Here is a 23,270-nt window from a genome sequence, read left to right as displayed (position 1 = left end):
TGACTAAGAAATGTTAAAATATAAATGCTGAGTACTAACCCCCCAAAACTAGTTCAGTGGTTCAGGTGCCTCATAAATGTTAATCTTTTGAATGTTTCGTACCTACAGTACAAATTCTAGAACTGGATATTTTTGGTAACAAAAAAAAAAGTCTACATTTCTTTCAAAGAACGCCTTCACTGTTTTTATAATTAAACACTGGGAACATAATGATGAGTAAGAAGTACGCTTGCCCTAATGCACTTTTCCATGGAGTTGTATTGGGGTAAAATAGATTTATAAGAATATCTTCCCCTCAATCAGCTCTAAGCCCTGGGGCTAATACCCTATCATCCACAATAAAAGATAAAAAATGTCAATCAGCGTAAAATTAAAAATAATAATGCAGGGTTGTGGTGGCACACACCTTTAATCCCAGCACTAAGGAGGCAGAGGCAGGTGATTCTATGTGAGTTCTAGGACAGCCTAGTCTACAGAGAGAGTTCCAGGACAGCCAAGGCTACACAGAGAAACCCTGTCTCAGAAAACAAAATAAAAAACAAACAAAAAACAAAACAAAACAAAAAATAATTGTCAGTATTCTGCATGCATATCTGCATGTCTACCTTGCCTGAACACACACAAATGACACCAAAGTAAACCAACCCTGAATTAAAAACAGAGCCAATCTGAGGATGATATTTTCAACTCGATACTTCAATTTACTCTGCTAAGCACTGAAAGTCACAGGGCTGGTGCCATGCTCAAAGACAGTGTGAAAACAGAGCCCCATCTCTCCTGAACATCAGGGAGAATGACAGTTTTCAGCTGCAATATACCAACTATAGGGTGGGCTATGTTAATATGTATAAATGGGGAACATCGGTTCTTATGAGAAAGCAATAAAAGCAACCACACAATTCTGAGAAAGGCTGGGATGTATCTTTCATTTTGTCCTCACCACAGCACTAATCTGCAAAGTGTCCTCGGGGAATGACAACCCAATCTTTATTACAGACACGGTTTAGTTGGTCCCTACACACTGTATTACAAGAACGAACTAGGAAAACTTGCCAGAGTCAGAGTATCCAAGATCCTGGACTGTATAGGACATTCGCCTGCCTTTCCCCTTTATAATATCATCAAAGAAGCTGTGACTATTCCAAATACATCCTTGACAGTACCATTAAGAAGAGCAAGAACCAAATATGACCCATGAATCTGTTAGAAGAGTAAAATCAGCAGCATAGAAAATCAAGTCCAGCTTCACATTTTCCCCATAACTCGGTGCAATATTAAATTCAGGCTTCTACTATGGCATGTCAATATTGCATTTAAATCCCCAGCTGTTACACCGGTGGTTAACCTCCATTGAACTCCATTAATGCACTGCTCCCAAATACTTCACTGTCTGATGTAACCTCCACTTCTCTATTAGCCATTACTTCTAGATCCTACATCCCCTGCTTGTTTCAATCCATGCTCTTTCAAACATTCTCATAGTTTCATGGTACCTCACAAATCTGTCACAGACACCCTTTCTCCCTATTCATCTTGATGATACTGCTGTAATTCTGAACACCATCCTTCAGCGGCCTCATTTCTTTGAATTATTTCTCTTGCATTTGCTTTTCACATTTCTCCACTTATCTCAGTTTTATTGCCATCTACTTGCTTTCCTGAAACAGTTTTCTGCCTCTAATTACAACTGAACATGTCTACAATTAGTGGCTAAGGAAGGGTTGTATCTTCTCATGTTTAAACATGTTGAATTTGGGGGAGCAAAATTATTTCCAATTGGCTTATATAGTAAGCACCGATGGTTGTAAATGGAAAACTTAACCTAAAAAACTAAAATCTCAAATGAAGAAAGAAATGAAAGAAGATTCTTTGCAATAATGATGGAGGCAAGTAGAATACAGTAAAATATCACTAAATGTTACAATATGTCTGGTTCTAAAATGTTAGCTACCTTAGTTCAAAAAATAGTCTCCTGGTCTCTCTAGATTAAAAAAAAAAAAAGAAACTTCTTCTAGGCATGAATACCATGGAGTAATAAGAGTCACATTCTAAGCAATGGTACCATCCAAATCAATTCTTTTTTCTTTTTTTTTGAGTGGTTTAGTTTGATTTAAATCATTTCTTATTTCTTGTTGGTAGAAGGTGGCAATTGGAGAGAATAATGTGGGTCAACTCAGCTTCTTGATGATAGTAAGATCTTGAATGGCCCCACTATCTTTCTGAGCTTTCATTTCCTTCACCTGTGAAATGGAATGTTGTCCTAATAGAAGTTATGAGGATTATACACATAACTTTAAAATATATTTATTTATATTAATGTAGAATGTCATGAGTGCTGATTTCCTAATGTGCAAGATCGGAAGAGGGCATCTAGCTAACACATCTAAGGATTCAGTACACTTTAGTTGCATATTAGGTTGTTTTATGAATCAATTCCTTTATTGATTAAACCATGTCTAAAATCTACCATGTGCCAAGAATGACAACAAACACCAGAGATATGATGTTAGATATAACAAAATCCTTAAATTTAAGAGATACACATTAGGAAATAGTATATAAAATAATAAACATAATGCATAACAAACAATAAAAACTAGAGTTGTAAAGAACAAGGCTGGAGCACCACCGGGTATGTAGGAAGGCTTTTATAGATAAATTATCCTTTAAAAAATTGACTTTTACCCTTACATAAGCAGATGAATTTTACCAGAGAAGCAAACAGAGTAGGCAGTAAACCATAGAAATATCTATCGGGAAAAACCCCAAGCATAGGGAAACGTATAAGTGTGATTTTTTTTCCTGTCTCTTTGGCAAATACAAATGAATGTGGCTGGTTACCTGCAAGGTCAGATGAGCAGCCTCAGCATTAGTATAACATGTAAAATGTGCTGTGTGGTTAGCATTGCAGAGCACATCACTGATGGTAAATGACATGGATTTCATTACTGCTGAGATGGGACTTGACCAAGGGATCTAACTGTAGGAATGCATGGGTGAAATTTAAACAGGATGCCTCTGGCTGTTGATGATGCAGATAAAACAAAAACAAAACAAAACAAAAAAAAAATATCAATTTGGGTCAGAAGTCAGGTCAGGGAAAACAAAGAAGAATTTCCCAGGAGAAAAGCCTTACAACAGGCTGTCATCCAGAAAAAAAAAAATGGTCATATTCAGGGTTTATTAAAAATAAAATTCACTGAATTTACTAAAGCATTAAATGCAAAGTATGGATGGAAGAGAAGATAGAAGAATGACTCATACAATTTTGATCTCAGCATCAGGGTAAATTTTAGATACTGGAAAGTCAAGAGAGAAGTTTACTTGAAAGAGAAAATTCAAGATAGGCATTGAGAATATGTTAGGTTTGTGATGCCTACTAGATCTCTAGATGGAGATGTTGAGTAAGCAATTATGTGTGACAACTGGTACTTCAAACAATAAGTCATGGACAGGCATATAAATTTAAATTTTATTTAATGTTTAAATTGTTAAGATTTAAGAATGACCCATTACAAAAGAGAAAACAGGACTAGAAAAACAATGATTTTTTTTTTCCTTTTTGGAGTGCAGAGAAAGACCATAAAAAAAAAAAGACCTAAATGGTTTATTAGTAACTTCACTCACAGATGAGTTAGCTGATGGGATAAATCTATGTACAGTTAGTGTTGGTGGTGGGGCTGAAAATGTCAATACAATCTTGGGTTTTGACTGATATCTAAGCATAACATTGGATATAATAAGAGAGAGAGAGAGAGAGAGAGAGAGAGAGAGAGAGAGAGAGAGAGAGAGAGAGAGAGATTTTTCTTATTTTACTGCCACTGAAATGCTAAGAAAAATTCCACCAAGCCAGGATACATAATAGGATCCATCTGCCAAGAGGATACCTGGAAAAAACTGAAGATAATTAAAGAAGCCAAATATTGTTATTTTGGGTAGCTGCAGACTTAAAGGGACACTGCAGTCTATAAATATGCAAGAGATAATGAATCATTTATTGTACTGCTACATATCTCAACCACACCCAAATATCTCAAGGAATGGAGTTGTCTGCATACTTAAGGTAGCCTTATCTGAGTCTCCCAAAGGTTTTCACCAGTATAGGCCAAGTTAGCCTTCCAAATGAAATTATTTCTTCTTCCTCTGCATAAGCCTGGAATATTTTCAGCACAATATAAATCCAGTTGGATTATCAGTATCAGCACCAGGACCCCTCAGCATGAGCCCATTCTATTCTTTCTTTGTGAGTATCGGTTCTGATTCCTTCTCAGCAAATATTTATTTAACAATAACTATAAATTCCTGTGTCTTGTTGGAAACATAACTTCTTCACTCAGATAACCTCGACTTCAATGTAGGTTCAGTTTCTTATCCCTTGTGGTCATGTGACTATCATAATTTCTATACTACCCAGCATATACAAAGTCACAAGGAGCACCAAATCCTCCTCATAAGGTTGCTAAGAGAATTAATTAAAATAATAAAGGTTAAATTCCTGAAAAGTACATAGAATAAGAGTAACTATGGGAGCTCATGGACTCTGGACCAAGAATTAGGGAGCCTGCATGGGATCAACTTAGAAGCTCTAAATATGTGTGACAGTTGTATAGCTTGGACTGTTTGTAAGGCTCATAGCAGTGAAAACAGGACCTGTGCCTGGCGCTTAGCTGGCTTTGGGGAACCTGATGCATAGGGAGGAACTTGGTTCCTCAACTTGATGTGCCATGCTTTGTCAAGGTCATAGGAGGCCTGCCCCTTTCTGAATGGAGACAGAGAAGGGATGGATGGTGAGGCTAAATGGGAAGCAGGAGGGAGGGGAAACTGTGGTTGGTATGTAAAATAAATGAAAAAATAATAAAATAAAAAGAATAAACTGTCTATGAATGTGTGACATTATTTTATTACTATTGCTTCTATATGTGCTTGGAATTCTGGATAATCTCTCTCTCTTTCTCTCTCTCTCTCTCTCTCTCTCGCTCTCGCTCTCGCTCTCGCTCTCTCGCTCTCTCACTCTCTCTCTCTCTCTGTTTTGCTCTCTCTCTCTCCTAGAAAAAGATAAAATGAGAAAAAGACAAAAAAGTATTGACCCATTGATCATAGCACTTCTCAGCTGTCATCAGAGAAGCTTCTTGCAGTAGATGACAATCACCACAGAGACCCTCAACTAGTCCTTGTAGAGAGAATGAGAGTAATCAGCACTACATGGGACATCTATACCAAACCTCATACTCCTGAGACTCAGGGATCACTGTGGAAGAAGGAAGGGAATGATCGTGAAAGACCAAGGTGCTGGATAACTTCAAGGAAACAGTGTTTTCCAGACAACAGGGAGGATGCACAAAGGGACTCACAGCAGATGTGACAGCATGTAAAAGACCTAAGAATGTTCAAGCCAAACAAATTCCAGTACAGAAGATGAGAGGTAGACGCAAACATCACACCACTAGCTGAGGAGCCAATGGCATCTGATAACTGCTGGAAGAGAGGAAGAAAGGCAGTGTGCTTATAGCGCTTGACTAGACTCCGGAGTAGGCCTCATACCCAACTAGTTGGACAACAAAAATTAGACTTTATAGGTTTAATGAAGAGGAGGAGGAGGTGGAGGAGGAAAACACAAAGTTGGGGGAGGTAGTAAGGTAGTGAGAATGAAAAGGGTAGATCCAAAATAAGTCGGGTGGGGTAAATATTCAAAATTAATTGTATAAGATTGTCAAAGAATTAAATATTATAAAAATGTTTTAGAATTAACATTACAAACAATACTTTTGAAATATAATTTAAAGAGATATTAAGACAGGTCTCTTATAATTTTTATTTGTAAGATTAAGCCACACTGATATTTTTCATGTTATATCAATGTACTCTTGTGAATATTATGATGCAACATTTATTGAATACTAATTGTTCTTTCTGGTCATCTTGGGTAAAGATGAGACATGAACTTTAGCTAACTGGTACTAATTAAACACCACACAGCCATTCTCAGACTTGGGTCTTGGCCTTTTCTATTCCATGTAAGACTCAGAGGATGACTCTGGGCCTTTCACTAGAAAGTGTCTTTTAAGGGCCAATAATTTGTAATTGATCATATTACCAGATTAAAATATAAATGGATATTTTAAGCAAGATATAAAATAAAAATCCTTACAACAGTGTTCTCACCTATATATTGAAATAGTATAATTTAAAAGAAGTGATGGTAGTATTAGATGACATACACCACACACGTTACAATAAGCACATGTCTACAAAAGGCATTTACTAGTTCAAACAGGCTTTACATGTCTAAACAGTTGCCTTAAATCAATTCATCATTTTAACTTTCTTTCAAACAAAACTTCGCACCTTTATTTAAACAACAGACTCCTGTGTGGTCCTTTCAGAGCCCAGCCTGCCTGGATGTCACATTGACCATATCCCCGGATACACTTGCCAACGTGCACATATATAATCTATCATCCAGGAAAAGAAGTTCAGCATCTTTGTTTGCCATCATCTTGCATTTACCACTTCTTGCCAAAGAGATTCATCTCTTCCCTGCATATAAACCAATGCTATTTCCTTCTCTCTCTGCCTCCATCGCCTCACACCTTGCTTCCCTTTTTCCTCAGCTCCTTCTTCCTTTCCTCCATCAGTCAGTCCTTGCCACTCCATTTCCCTTATCTCTCTTCTCCCCTGCCACCTCCCTCTGTACCTCCTCTCCCTCCACACCCCTCTCTTTTGCTCTCACTGTGTGTGTGTGTGTGTGTGTGTGTGTGTGTGTGTGTGTGTGTGTGTGTGTGTGTGTGTGTGTGTGTGTGTGTGTGTGCGCGCGCGCGCGCGCGCGCTTGTATGAGACCACATGCATGCAGGTACCTGTTGAGGCCAGAAAAGGTGATCACATCATGGAACTAGAGTTCTAGGCAGGTGATAACCACCAGAAGTGAGTGCTGAGAGTCAACTTCCTTCCTCTGGTAGAGCATCAAACACCTTAAGCACTAAGCCATCTCTCCTGCACAGAGCCTCATCTCTTTATGAGAGTTTACTAACCTCTTCCTATTTTTCTCGGACTATCCCAGAGCTACAGTGGTGGCAAGATCAATCTCCGGGGGTCCTTGCTCTTTGTTTCGTAACTGGACTCAGAAGCCCTGTTAATAGGGAGATGACAGTGCCCTTAAGGGAACAAGTAGGAGACAGGGACCCTGGAAGATCACACGGGAGGAAATACCACCTAGACGTTTGCTTGAGGAGTCGAAAGATTGAAGAGTGCCCTGAGAAGACAGAGAGGACTGTGCAAAGGACAAGACCTGCAGACAGTTCAGAGTGGAAGGAAATTCAAAATGGCGGACCAGTATCTCTCAGAGGGACAGGACCACTGGCAAGGAATTTTGCTTCAAGAATTAAACCTCGACCGGCCCCCAGCTCCCAGCCTGCCCCAGACTTCCCTTCTGGTCCAGAGGTGAGTACCCGGATCCAACCCGGACCCCATCCCTGGACACCTGCCACTCCGGGAAGACCTGCCCAACTTGGCACCAGGTTCTGGCCACCGGACAACTCCCCTTCTAGCCCCATCGGGAGGGATTCCCTTTTCCAAGCCCCCCGGCAGCCCCTGCAATCTCCCCCGCCCCCACGCCCATCTGCCCGAGACTCCAGCCACTTCCTGAGACTTAGAGACCGGCCCCCAGCTCCCAGCCGGCCCCAGACTTCCCTTCTGGTCCAGAGGTGAGTACCCGGATCCAACCCGGACCCCATCCCTGGACACCTGCCACTCCGGGAAGACCTGCCCAACTTGGCACCAGGTTCTGGCTACCGGGCAGCTCCCCTTCTAGCCCCACCGGGAAGGATCCCCTTTTCCAAGCCCCCCGGCAGCCCCTGCAATCTCCGCGCCCTGCCCCCACGCCCATCTGCCCGCGACTCCAGCCACTTCCTGAGACTTAGAGACCGGCCCCCAGCTCCCAGCCTGCCCCAGACTTCCCTTCTGGTCCAGAGGTGAGTACCCGGATCCAATCCGGACCCAATCCCTGGGTACCAGCCACTCCGGGAAGACCTGCCCAACTTGGCACCAGGTTCTGGCCACCGGACAGCTCCCCTTCTAGCCGCATCGGGAGGGATCCCCTTTTCCAAGCCCCCCGGCAGCCCCTGCAATCTCCGCGCCCTGCCCCCACGCCCATCTGCCCGCCACTCCAGCCACTTCCTGAGACTTAGAGACCGGCCCCCAGCTCCCAGCCTGCCCCCGATTGCCATTCTGGACCAGAGCCCGCCCCGGACTTCCCTTCTGGACCAGAGAGTTGGACAAGAGAACTCCCTTTTGGACAAAAGAGAGAGTCTTCCTGAATCTATCAGCTCTTTCTGAAACAAGTACACAGATAAGACGAAGAAAGAACCACAAGGAGATGGGCAGACGTCAAGGCAGAAGTACATACAGCAAAATGAAGAGCAATACAGCATCACCAGAACCTAGCCCGCCTCCAACATCTAGACCTGAACACCAAAAATTGGAAGAAGCAGAAGAAAGTAGCCTTATGAGTAACTTCATGAAGAAGGTAGAGGCTTGTGTAGAGGAAAAGACAAGGAAATTGGAAGAACGCTATAAACAACTAGAGGAAAGAGCAAACAAATTAGAAGAAAACAATAAAGCCCTCCAAGAAAATAATAAAGTCCTGGAAGAAAACATTAAAGTCCTGGAAGAAAACATTAAAGTCCTGGAAGAAAACAATAAAACACTGAAAGAAAATCATGAAAAAGCAATGAAACAAACAAAGGAAACAGGCCAAGAACTGAAAAAGGAAATTGAAAAAATAAAGAAGACACAAACAGAGGGAATGCTGGAAATAGAAACCCTGAGTAAAAGATCAGGAACTTCGGATGCAAGTATAACCAACAGAATGCAAGAGGTGGAAGAGAGGATTTCTGGCATTGAAGATACAGTAGAAGAAATAGTTTCATCAGTCGAAGGAAACACTAAAGCCAACAAAGTCATGAACCAAAATGTCCAAGAAATCTGGGACACCATGAAAAGACCAAACCTACGAATTATAGGGATAGAAGAAGGTGAAGAATACCAACTCAAAGGCACAGAAAATATATTCAACAAAATTATAGAAGAAAACTTTCCCAACTTAAAGAAGGAAATGCCTATGAAGATACAAGAAGCCTATAGAACACCAAACAGACTAGACCCCAAAAAAAAGTCCCCTCGACACATAATAATTAAACAACTAAATGTACAGAATAAAGAAAGAATATTAAGAGCAGCCAAGGAAAAAGGCCAAGTGACCTATAAAGGTAAACCCATCAGAATAACACCTGATTTCTCAATGGAGACTTTGAAAGCCAGAAGGACCTGGACAGATGTAATGCAGACACTAAGAAACCATGGATGTCAACCCAGACTAATATACCCAGCAAAACTTTCAATCATCATAGACGGAAGGAACAAGACATTCGAAGACAAAGCCAGATTTAAACAATACCTATCCACAAACCCAGCCCTACAGAAAGCACTAGAAGGAAAATTCCAACCGAAGGAAGTCAGATACACACTCGAAAACACAGGCAATAGATAAAGCCACAACAGTAAACCCCAAAGAAGGGAAGTACACACACACTACCACCAAAAATGACAGGGATGAACAATCACTGGTCGTTAATATCCCTTAATATCAACGGACTTAATTCACCTATAAAAAGACATAGACTTACAGAATGGATACGAAAGCAGAACCCAACTTTCTGCTGCATACAAGAAACACATCTCAAATTCAAAGACAGACACTACCTAAGAATAAAAGGCTGGGAAAAGACTTTCCAATCAAATGGTCTTAAGAAACAAGCAGGGGTAGCCATACTGATTTCCAACAAAATAGACTTCAAACTAAAATCAATCAAAAGAGATAAAGAAGGACATTACATATTCATCACAGGAAAGATCCACCAAGATGAAGTTTCAATTCTGAACATTTATGCCCCTAACACAAGGGCACCCACATATGTAAAAGAAACATTACTAAAGCTTAAACCACATATAAAACCCCACACATTAATAGTGGGAGATCTCAACACCCCACTTTCACCACTGGACAGATCTCCCAAATCGAAACTTAACAGAGAAATAAAGGACTTAACTGATATCATGACCCAATTGGACCTAATAGATATCTACAGAACATTCCATCCTAACAAGAAAGAATATACATTCTTCTCAGCACCCCATGGAACTTTCTCTAAAATTGACCACATACTTGGCCACAAAGCATATCTCAACAGATACAAAACAATTAGAATAACCTCCTGTGTTCTATCAGACCACCATGGGTTAAAGTTAGATCTCAACAACAACAAAAACTACAGAAAACCTACTTGCTCATGGAAACTGAATAATGCTCAACTAAATCACCAATGGGTTAAGGAAGAAATAAAGAAAGAAATTAAAGACTTCCTAGAGATCAATGAAAATGAAGACACCACATACCCAAACTTATGGGACACTATGAAAGCAGTGCTAAGAGGGAAATTCATAGCACTAAATGCACACATAAAGAAGTTGGAGAAATCTCACACTAGTGACTTAACAGCACACCTGAAAGCTCTAGAACAAGAAGAAGCAAAGTCTCCCAGGAAGAATAGACGCCAGGAAATTATCAAAGTGAGAGGGGAAATTAATAAATTAGAAACTAAGAGAATAATACAAAAAATTAATGAAACAAAGAGTTGGTTCTTTGAGAAAATCAACAAGATAGACAAGCCCTTATCCAAACTAACCAAAAGACAGAGAGAGAGAATCCAAATCAACAAAATCAGAAATGAAAAGGGTGACATAACAACAGACATTGAGGAAATCCAGAGAATTATAAGGTCATATTTCAAAAACCTCTACTCCACAAAACTGGAAAACCTAAAAGAAATGGACATTTTTCTGGATAAGTACCACATACCTAAGTTAAATCTAGACCAGATAAACTATTTAAATAGCCCAATAACCCCTAAGGAAATAGAAACAGTCATTAAAAGTCTCCCAACCAAAAAAAGCCCAGGACCAGATGGTTTCAGTGCAGAATTCTACCAGATCTTCAAAGAAGAGTTAATACCAATACTCTCTAAACTGTTCCACATAATAGAAACAGAAGGAACATTACCAAACTCCTTTTATGAGGCTACAATTACCCTGATTCCTAAACCAAACAAGGATACAACAAAGAAAGAGAACTACAGACCGATCTCCCTCATGAACATTGATGCAAAAATACTCAATAAAATATTGGCAAACAGACTCCAAGAACACATCAGAACAATTATCCACCATGATCAAGTAGGCTTCATCCCAGGGATGCAAGGGTGGTTCAACATACGAAAGTCCATCAACGTAATACACCATATAAACAAACTCAAAGAAAAAAACCACATGATCATCTCACTAGATGCAGAAAAGGCATTTGACAAAATCCAGCACCCCTTCATGATAAAAGTCTTGGAGCGATCAGGAATACGGGGAACATACCTAAACATAATAAAGGCAATATATAGCAAACCAACAGCCAACATCAAATTAAATGGAGAGAAACTCAAAGCAATTCCACTAAAATCAGGAACAAGGCAAGGCTGTCCACTCTCCCCATACTTATTCAATATAGTACTTGAAGTTCTAGCCAGAGCAATAAGACAACATAAGGAGATTAAGGGGATACAAATTGGAAAGGAAGAAGTCAAGCTTTCCCTATTTGCAGATGACATGATAGTATACTTGAGTGACCCAAAGATTCCACCCAGGAATTGATAAAGCTTATAAACACCTTCAGCAACATAGCAGGATACAAGATCAACTCAAAAAAATCAGTAGCCTTCCTATATACAATGGACAAAGAAGATGAGAAGGCAATTAGAGATACATCACCCTTTACAATAGCCAAAAATGACATAAAATACCTTGGGGTAACACTAACCAAGCAAGTGAAGGAACTATATGACAAGAACTTTAAGTCCCTGAAAAAAGAAATTGAAGAAGATGTCAGAAAATGGAAAGATCTCCCATGCTCATGGATAGGCAGGGTTAACATAGTAAAAATGGCAATCTTACCAAAAGCAATATACAGATTCAATGCAATCCCCATCAAAATACCAACACAATTCTTCACAGACCTGGAAAGAATAATACTCAACTTCATATGGAAAAACAAAAAACCCAGAATAGCTAAAAGAAACCTGTACAATAAAATAACTTCTGGAGGCATCACAATCCCTAACTTCAAGCTCTACTATAGAGCTACAGTAATAAAAACAGCTTGGTATTGGCATAAAAACCGACATGTGGACCAATGGAATCGAATTGAAGACCCTGACATTAACCCACACACCTATGGACATATAATTTTTGACAAAGAAGGCAAAAGTGTACAATGGAAAAAAGAAAGCATCTTCAACAAATGGTGCTGGCATAACTGGATATCAACGTGTAGAAGGCTGCAAATAGATCCATATCTGTCACCGTGCACAAAACTTAAGTCCAAGTGGATCAAAGACCTCAACATAAATCCAGCTACTCTAAACCTGCTAGAAGAGAAAGTAGGAAGTAATCTTGAACGCATTGGCATAGGAGATCACTTCCTAAATATAACACCAGTAGCGCAGACACTGAGACAAACAATCAATCAATGGGACCTCCTGAAACTGAGAAGCTTTTGTAGAGCAAAGGATACGGTCAACAAGGCAAAGCGACAGCCTACTGAATGGGAAAAGATCTTCACCAACCCCACAGGTGACAGAGGACTGATATCCAGAATATATAAGGAACTCAAGAAATTAGACATCAAAACGACAAACAGTCCAATTGAGAAATGGGCTTTAGAATTAAACAGAGAATTCTCAACAGAGGAAACCCAAATGGCTGAAAGACATTTAAGGAACTGCTCAACATCCCTAATCATCAGGGAAATGCAAATCAAAACAACTCTGAGATACCACCTTACGCCTGTCAGAATGGCTAAGATCAAAAACACTGAAGACACTTTATGCTGGAGAGGTTGTGGAGCTAGAGGAACTCTCCTCCACTGCTGGTGGGAATGCAAGCTTGTACAACCACTTTGGAAATCAATATGGCGCTTTCTTAGAAAATTGGGAATCAATCTCCCCCAAGATCCAGCTATACCACTTTTGGGCATATACCCAAGAAATGCTCAATCATACCACAAGAGCACTTGCTCAGCTATGTTCATATCAGCATTGTTTGTAATAGCCAAAACCTGGAAACAACCTAGATGCCCTTCAACTGAAGAATGGATAAATAAATTGTGGCACATATACACAATGGAATACTACTCAGCAGAGAAAAACAATGACATCATACGGTTTGCAGACAAATGGATGGATCTAGAAAAAATCATCCTGAGTGAGGTGACCCAGACTCAGAAAGACAAATATGGTATGTACCCACTCATAGGAAGATACTAGATGTGGAACAAGGAAGACTGAACTGCTACTCACATCACCAGTGAGGCTACCTGGAAAACGGGACCCCAAAAAAGACACGGAGAAATGGATGAGATCTACATGAACAACCTGGTCATGAGTGGGAACAATGAAGAGCGACGGTCGAGGGAAAGAGAGTGGGAGATCCTAGCTGGATCAAGAAAAGAGAGGGAGAACAACGAATAGGAGACCATGGTAAATGAAGACCACATGAGAAGGGGAGGAAGCAGAGAGCTAGGGAGGCCCACGGAGATCCACAAAGATACCGCCAGAAAAGACTGCTGGCAATGGACAAGAGACGGCAGGAACTGACCTACTCCGGTGATGGGATGGCCAGACACCCTGTTAGTTGTGCCATAAACCCCATCCAAGGAAGGTCTGAGGAATCTGGATGCAGACATCCATGTCTGGGCCCCTGGTGGAGCACTGGGAGTCTAATTAGTGAGAAAGAAGAGGGTTTATATGAGCGAGAATTGTTGAAGCCAGGGTTGGATAAAGCACAGGGACAAATAGCCAAACGAATGGAAGCACAGGATCTATGAACCAAAGGCTGAGGGGCCCCCAACTGCATCAGGCCCCCTGAACGGGTGAGAGAGTCATTTGGCTTGATCTGTTTGGGAGGCAGCCGTGTGTTGGTGCCGGGTCCTGGGCTTGTTGCATGAGTTGGCTGTTTGAATCCTGGGACATATGCAGGGACACTTGGCTCGGTCTGGGAGGGGAGGACTGGTCCTGGCTGGACTGAGTCTACCAGGTCGATCCCGATCCTCGGGGAGACCTTGATCTGGAGGAGATGGGAATGGGGGGTGGGATGGGGGGAGGGGGAGGGGGGCGAGAGTGGGAGAACAGGGGAATCTGTGGCTATTATGTTGAACTAAATGATGTTGTAAAATAAATTTACTTAAAAAAAAAAAAAAAAAAAAAAAAAAAAAAAAAGAATTAAACCTCAAATTCTACCACTTACATGCTGTTTAGGTGAGATTTGGAGCTTAGTATTGGTGATAGAAAGGGTTAAAATTTAAAGGTATAAGGATGGTGTGTGTGAACTTTACATCTGAGAAGGTAATGCGCTCCAAGTGACCAAAGGGCATGGGCTAACTCAGGTCCTTTTAAACCTTCCTAGTTTCTCAAAACTCTGAGAAAATAAAATTCTATTCTTCAGTATTTGTTATAACACTCATGGAAAACTCATCCTGATTTTAGATCTTAAAAATGAAACCAATAAAAATTAATACAAAGACGATATCTGAGAAATGCTCAATAGCTGAGTTATAAAAACACACATAAAAATGTGCACATGCCTATGCAGGCCAGAAAGGGCTGGAGTTTAGGTCACTGTGAGCCCCCTGACTTCAGTGCTGGGAACTCTTGTCCTGTCCAAGAGCAGCAAATGTTCTTAACTACTAAACCACCTCTTCAGCCCAAGCCGGCTCTTCGTTTGCAACTTGCTTTTGCTGTCTTCAGCGCAGTTGGGTCACATGGTTTCTTACTGACCTCTAGCTGCTGAGTTCCACGCTCTCTTACAGTTGCAGGTACCATCAGAGACACTACTCTTACAACTTTCGTGTGTCCTTCCTTTCAGTTCAGTGTGGCCCACAATTTCCAACTCCCACCACCACTCTGTAGGACTTTGTCTCACAGCTTTCTCTACCCATGGAAGACTGTTTGCCTGAAGTGCAGAACAGTTATGAGGTAAGGGAATCAATATTCCCTCCACTACGACTAGTGGGAGTTTATAAATACATACTGCTGCTGCAGGCTCTCTGTTTTAGTGGGGTAACTGAGGACTGTGTTTCACTCTTGTCCCTCTGGGTTTCTTTACTGGAATGTCAGGCTTGGTCTCCTTTTCCTTACTGGTGTGCCATTCGTCGTATGAGGGCCCCTAAAGAAACTATGCTGGAATTCTAATCAGCAACACAAGATAGAATATTTCTTGAAAGTACAGTCTTTGTAGACTAATCAAGATAAATGAGACTGCTAGAGTTGGTTTTAAACCATTATGACTTTTAAACAGGGGATAAATTTAGCCACAGAGGCAACACATACAGAGAGAAGATGGTGTGAAGACACACGGGGCAAGAGCATCTTGGGAAGACAGCGGTTGAAGAGCTACCTCTCCAGGGCAAGGGGCAGGTGGGACCAACAGAAGCTAGAAAATCAACATGCAACAGTCTCCCTAGAGCCTCCATGGGAGCACATGGCTGCCGCCGCCGCCTTCATTTCTGACTCTCAACCTGTCTGTAGTACTGTGAAACGATGAGGTACTGTTGCTGCAAGGCACACAATCTTTGGTACACTTTAAGGCTACCCCTCCTCCATTTAAAAATATTTTTCCTTACTATCTCTCTAATAGTTCCTTGGCCTTTACAATAAACTAATTGTACTTGAACTACATTATTTTTTTTTCTGATCCACCTCCTCTTTTTCTGCAACACGATCTCTCTCTGTAGCTCAAGCTGGCCTTGACCTTGCAATACTTCTGCCTCTACTGAACTTACACTAACACAGCACCATTCACCATGCCTGAATGTACTTGAACTTATATTTCAGATTCCTATATGACTAAAATACATTTTTCCAATAGAATTTGATGTCCTTTTAAAGAAATAATGAGCATCCTGCTGTCTTCTGTGTTTTAAAATTCATTTTATTATTTTACGTGTGAGTTTGTCTACATACATGTCTATGGATCACATGCAAGCCAGATGCCCAAAGAGGCCAGGGGAAGACATCAGATCCCCTGAGACGGGGGTCATAGATAGCTGTATGTGGCCACGTGAGTTCTCATATTCATTTCTGGGTCATCTGGAAGAACAGCCAGTGTTCTTAACTGCTGAGTCATCTCTCCATCCTTGTTTGATGTTTTTAATATTTCTGATCACTAGCTAAATACTTCTTGTGGTTTTGGAAAGAATGGGGTGAGGAAAAAGAGGGACATGATAAAAAAAATAATAAAGCAAAGACTGTGAGAATACACGTAGTTGATCACATGTAAACAGGTAAAGAAAAAACAAATCTAGACTCAACCAAGGTCACTTTACTCTTGTCATAGGATTAGAATTGTCTCATTGCTCCTTTTAGCTTTTTAATAAAATAAGGAATATTATTAAGATATTAATAGATCAAACTGAGACAAATAAATATTTTTGCATGTTTTTAAATGTTTTAAGAGAATATGTTTAAATACTACACATTAAGTAGCAACCCCACTGCAATAGTCTGCTGAGATACTTAAAGCCCTAAATCAGAGTGCTACTCCTACCCTGAGTAAAGCTTATGTAGAAGTCACATCCACAGCTTCTGCCAACAGAGCTCTACTGAAGAACTATATTTATGCACATTTGAATGAATATAAGATTGCAGTTGTTTTTGCCTTTTAAAACAAAGGTTCCCTCCAGGGGTAAAAATGAAGATGTTATTGTATTGTAAATCTCTTCTAGAATTACTGGTAATATATTTAAAGTATTAAAGGAGAAAAATAGTTTGACTTGAAGTTGATGAATGTATGCACTGGGCCCCCTTGGCGACTTTTCCTTCTTCAGTTTGCTACTCAGTCTGAAATGCTGAAACTGGTTTATAAGAAAATGAGAGGTGCACCCGGGAGCAAAGGGCCATTCTTAGACTTCTCCCACTCCCGATTTGGCTATACGTCCAGATATAAGTTTGCGAGGAAAGAGAACAAAAATGAGAAGAGGGTCAGAGTCAGAGCTGGCTGTGCAGGGCAGCTGAGCGAGTACAGCCACCCAGCAAGGAAAGCAGCAGCAGCCTCCTAGTGGACCTAAGTCGCCAGCACGTACTTGAAAATTTATTTCGTAGTCCTAGGCATTAAACTCAAGGCATTGCACATGCTTAGCAACTGTTCTACGAGGGAATCTGCATTCACCCAAAGGCCATACATTAAATGTAACATTTGGTAACCATAAGCATGTCTTTTGATTAGTAAAAGTTAGCAATGACGGTAGTAGAAACTGAGTCACTAAAATTTTCTTGTAGTATTCTTGAAGACTTCTATGACCTGCAACTTTCCAGGGAAGCCTCACATTTAACCCTTTTGATATCACATTGTAGTTTGGAAGCAACAACTGTAGGTATACCAGAGTTCACTGTGGGGTGTTTTGTGTTGTTTGGTTTTTTATCTTTTGGGTTTCATTTTTTTTCCCCTTCATTTTAAACAGTGAGACCTCTTAAGTACCAAGCTAAAAACAAGTAAGGAAAGTAGCGATTAAATGGGATGGTCAAATATTAGATTGTACAAAATGCTCTAGGGTTCTAACTTACTATACACTTACTAATATCCATATTTTAAATACATCCACCATGTGCTTAACTAAAATAAAAATATAAATACCAACATCTGTATACCCCAGGAGATGTAAATTACATCATGTATTTTGGAACAAAGAAAAAAATTATCATTCAATGAATAATTACTTACTGGCTAATAGGTTTAGAGAATTGTGCCAAGAATATTTGGGATTCAAAGTATACCAGTCTCAGATATCCTGTAGGCAGAATAATCATTGCTCACATGCCATTTCAACAGAAAATAAAACATATTTAGAGATTTGAAAATTGGAATTATTTCAGAAGAGAGAAGAATCATTACTAACTTTGCCATTCAGAGAAGATACAATTGAGAAACACATAAAATTAAAAATGGGGGAACAGTATTCACACATGAACACAGCAGGAATGTGAAGGGTAAAAAAAGCATCAGAAAGCAAAGATCCATAAAAGCACACACAGTATGCCACTAATAAGCAGCCCTGCTTGCCTAAAGTAGTAGTACCCAATGGGTTAGAACTAAAAATAAAGCAAAAAACAGGTAGCAGCTAACATGCGAAGGCCTTAAAGACCAGGTCAGGGACTCGGGGGCACTGGGAAAGGCTTATGGTTACTAGGTGCAGAACAAACTCCACAATTCCAGCCACGACTTAAATCTGGAGGTAGATTGTAAGTTGCACTGAATGGCATTTAGACCATGAACTATAAACTCAAGGCCAGGAAAACAGTGAGACAGAGCCTTGCTGGAGGCCAAAAAACAAAGGACCATGTTCTAGGAATTTAACAACAGCTGAAACCCCAAATTACAAGTAGGAGTTTATCCAAAAGGATTATCTCATTGACTGCCTCACTGAGCAGGCTGTATATTTTCAACAAGATCACCATTGATAATACTGGAGTACTCTGGAGATAAATTAATAAAGCTTTGAACTGGACAGTGACATTGTTCTATGGTTATCCTATTTTCCTCCTGCTAAATCAATGTTAGATTTTAATATATTTTATTTAACAATTCTGAACCAATATGATTCAGAAATGTTTTAAATACACAGTAGAAACATGCCACACTTGGATAGAACTATTAAAAAATATATGTATGTATTCTGTATGAAAAGAAACTGATGGAATAGTTATGTGCCACCTAGATACCACATATCTGGCCCCAATGTTATTCATACAACTTAAAATTAGAACTATTAAGAAAACAGTGTGGGTAGGAAGCCCACTTGGAATCAGGGTTCCTTTGGCCATCACTATTACCATATTTAAATAGGCAATGCAATTAATAGCTCAATTTTAATCCTTTAAACACTTGGGAGACTGTTCCCCTATTCCGGCCAGTTTTAATAATGTAAATATCTCAGGTCATATGATAGAGATAGAGAGGGCAAGTAGTGCTGCTATAGTTAAAGTATTTTCTGGTCAAAGTGTGATGTTTCAATATAGTCTATGAAGCAAAACAGACTTCCAGAATTTCTGTTTTTTGTCATAACTGTGTATTTGCAAGACTGGGATGACATTTGGAAGATACAAGACACACAGGACTCCTCTGAATGGACCCACTGTTTTGTGGGCAGTCATTCCAGAAGTCTTTTGCAGGGGGTACACAAAACTTTAAAAAGCAGACCAAAGCAGGAAGGAGAGGAAATACCAGTTTCTTTCTGGGCCTCCCTCTTCGCTGCTTGGCTTTCTGGGAACACAGACACATCTGAAAATGTTCCTGTAAGGCAAGGGAGAAGAAGACAGACTCAGTCAGCTGGAGATAACCAGGTGCTCAGCAAGCTGCTAGATGTGAGCAGGGCTAATATGGCTCAACTCTGTTCAGCAAAGCAGGTAAGCAAGACAGTTGTCACCTCTGCATTTCCCATCTGTGACCTCGGAGTCCCCCTTGGAATTTTATTTAAATGATTAAGATAAGGGTCAACTCTGAAAAGATCAGTGTAACAACCAGGCTCTGCTGAATCTTTCTTAGGCCAGTCTGGGAATTCCAAAAGTGAGGAGTGATAAATTTCCAAAGAGAAAGTAATGGAGAGAAAGACCAGTTTCAGGAATCATGCTCTGAAGTCTTTCAGTATAAATTCCATAAGATCACAGCTTAATCGTACTTTTGGTTTGTTCATTATTTATTATTTATTTATATATTTATTTTTGAGACAGGTATTCTGAAGCCCAGGCTGCGCTGGCACTCACTATGTAACCCAAACTGGCCTCAAATTTATGACAATCCTCCTGCCTCAGCCTCTTGAATACTAGGATTACAGGTGTGAGTCACCATGAGCAGCTTGAGATTTTTGTTGCTTTTGTTTTAAGAGAATCAAGGGGTTTCCCTATGAATTTAATATTCAGCATCACAAGACTCTAGTAAGTATCTTATCAGTCTATGAGGTCATGAGAACACAGTTTGGAAGAAATGTCACTTTACTTTCTACAGTGCACTGCAAATGTAGTCAGTTCTGCACAGGTAGAGACACAAGTGTGTCCTTCTGCAGTAGGAACAGCCATTCTTGTGACCATCACCTGGGAAGACTAACTACTTACACCTAGGATGCCCTTGCTCCTAATTTGCAAGAAACAGTCTCTGCTGTTTTTGGTACTTGTTACTGCTGGTTTTCTTTTTAATACACACACACACACACACACACACACACACACACACACACACACACACGTTTGTCTGGTCAATTATGTAATCTCAGAGTCTTTAGCCCTTCCTAGATAGGTTATCTCTGCGACACTTACAAGCCAAAGAATCTGAGTTTACTGCACCCAGACCCTGTAAAAGATTTCTTGCCTGTATATTTACTGAAAACAATAAAACAAATGAAGTTCCTTAAGATTTACATAAACTTGAGCCCCAAGAACTCTGTCAATTTTTCAATTCTCACATCCTTCTCTAACACATGAGGGCTAGATTTACTACTCTTTGAAACAGTTCATGATTCATTGTTTCTTAACTACATTTACAGGATGTGATAAATGTAATATATATCACTATCCAGTCTGACATTCCACTACAACTTTTTGTAGGTCTTAATTCATTTCTTTATTGAAAGAGGGAGGGGGTTCTAGAGGGTAATGGGAAATGAAAAGTACTAAAATTCTCCTAAGTATGTGTATGAAATCAAAGTATTATAATAAAAAAGAAAATAAATTATTTTCTAAATTGATAGATTTATAGACTTGATACAAAAGTATTTTATGTTGATGAGTTATAATTTATTATAAAATACAAAATAAATACTAAAATAAATAATACTAAATAATAAACGTAACCAAATACTTAATAGCTGGATAGAGTCTTGGCAGGTAAAAGCACTTGCCACATAAATCTGACCAGGCTGGATCCCTGGAACTAATGCAAAAAGCTAGAAGATGTGCTCCTCGCCTGTAATTCCAGCACTCCTGTGATGAAGTAAGATGTGAAGTCAGGAGCATCTCTACGAGGAAGCTCATGGTTCAACTAGTATGAACTAGGATGCCATATGGCAACAGAAACAGCAAGAGAGAAACTATTTCAACAAGGTGGAGGGCAAAAACAAATCACCAAAATCACATATGCACCTGTATACCCACCCACTCACACATACCACACACACACACACACACACACACACACACATCAAAATAAATAAGTAAAAACACAAAACCAAAAATGCAATGCTTTTCTTAAATCTCCGTGTTCTTTTCTCATGCAACATTACCTATTAAAGCAAAAAAAAATCTAAAGTTCATTTGTTCTTCATAAAAAATGAAATGTACCCCATTTGAAGCCATTAACTGCATATGTCCTATAATTCTTAATTTTAATTAACTTGGCACAAGGTAGAATCACCTGGGAAGAGTTTCAATGAGGGGCTATCTATATCAGGTTGGCATGTCTGAGGGTGTTCATCTTGATTACATTGATTGATGTGGGAAGTCTCAGCCTAGCATGAGTGATACTATTTCATGAACTGGATGGGCCCTGGACCTAATGAAAAGAAAAGAGTTAGCTGAGTACTGGCAGCATGAACCTGTTGCTTCCTTCCAACTGAAGATGTAATACAGCACGCTCAACCTCCTCCTGCTGTTCCTTCCCTGAAGTGATGGACAGCAACGTGGAATTGTGAGCTGAAATAAACTCTTTCTCCCCTAAATTGCTTGCATAAGGTGTTTTGTCACAGCAACTAGAACAAAACTGACTACATGTCCTTATGAGCAAAATCAAGCTGTCCTGAGAGATGCAAAAACACTGAGTAAGTGGCCAGACTTCATTGTTCACTGCAGCCTTCATTTGTGCCCAGCTTGTCTTGTTAAGAAAGAATTCAAATTTGTGCCTATGAAATTCTACAGAAACTGAGTTTGGGGGTCACTCATCAAAAGTAATAGCTCTCCACAAAAATCAAGGACCTATTGATCCTGTTTTCTTTTCTCCTTTCTCCTCCCTGCTACCCGTGTACTTTCCCCTCCCTCCCTCCCCCCCTCTTCCCTTCCTCCTCCCTCCCTCCCTCCCTCCCTCCCTCCCTCCCTTCTTCCCTCCCTCCCTTTCTTTCATTATAAACTGAGTCTCACTATGGTCTCACTACCCTAGGCTGTAGGATCACATGTTGCTGAACATTTACCCTCTATTTTCCTGCCTCAAACCCACAAGTCTTGGGATTAAAAATGAGAGTCATTATGTCTGGTGGATGCTTATTTGTGTGTTTGGGTTTTGGATGAGAATTATAGGAGCACAAAAAAACAAAAACAAAACAAAACTAAATTAGTCTTTCAGATGTAACCTCTAGATTTTCATATTGAAGATGACCACAGCACAAAGATGCCCATATAAACTACAGTACACATTTGGTTCGTGAAACATGAGGAGGAAAAAAATACAGAGGAAAGAGTCTCCACTTGTGCTAAAGAACAAAGTGACTAGAGGACTATTTAGAGACAGGAGCCAGACCAATTTTGAGGATGGTTAGGATTCAGGTCCGGTTCAGAATGAAAGCTGGTGTAATTACTAGCTTCCACCTGAAATGTTTTCTTAACGTTCACATAAGAACACAATCAAATATTCTTGCTCTCCACACAGCAGGTGGGCATAAATGGCTTGCTAGGTTAACTCTCTAGTCTAATGGTGTATACCTTGTGTAGCTAAGCTGAATCTCACTCCAAAAATTTCCCCAGGGTGGAAAGACGGCTCAGTGGGTCAGCTGTTTGCAGCATGAACATGGATACCTGATTTCAAATGTCCAGGACCTATGTCAAACCAGGTACACTGGTATGAGTCTGCAGTGAGATCTGAGGCAGAAACAGGAGAACCTCTATATCTTACAGGCCAGCTTAGTCTGCCTAAGCAGCATTAAACAGCAGAGAGACCAAGCCTCAAACAACCTTGACAGCAAGGATCCACACTCGAGACTGTCTTCTGATCTCCACACGTGTGCTGTGGTATGCGCATGCCTACCCTCTCCTGACCCCCAGGAATGCACTGAATATTCATCCCTACATCAGACATCTTGCCCCATCCATCCAACGATGAGGGGGTATCACAGAAGGGAAGACTGTAAGAACTGGAGAAAGGG

The 23,270-nt window shown here is 40.2% G+C and overlaps 1 protein-coding gene across 36 annotated transcripts in view; it reads right to left on the bottom strand.

Moving 5' to 3' along the window:
* Rims1 (regulating synaptic membrane exocytosis 1) overlaps positions 1-23,270 on the bottom strand; it is a 488,347-nt gene that overhangs the window by 294,481 nt on the left and 170,596 nt on the right. For 32 of the 36 annotated variants that reach the window (XM_028868035.2, XM_028868038.2, XM_028868036.2 and 29 more), the window contains one exon: positions 19,373-19,441. The exons of the other annotated variants lie outside the window; for them this stretch is intronic. In XM_028868035.2, the coding sequence (XP_028723868.1) occupies positions 19,373-19,441 (69 nt within the window). The remainder of the gene's footprint in view (positions 1-19,372; positions 19,442-23,270) is intronic. 36 annotated transcript variants of the gene reach the window in all.

The sequence above is a fragment of the Peromyscus leucopus genome, chromosome 16_21 (assembly GCF_004664715.2).
Source record: "Peromyscus leucopus breed LL Stock chromosome 16_21, UCI_PerLeu_2.1, whole genome shotgun sequence".
Lineage (NCBI taxonomy): Eukaryota > Metazoa > Chordata > Mammalia > Rodentia > Cricetidae > Peromyscus > Peromyscus leucopus.
This window is presented reverse-complemented; position numbering and strand designations above follow the sequence as displayed.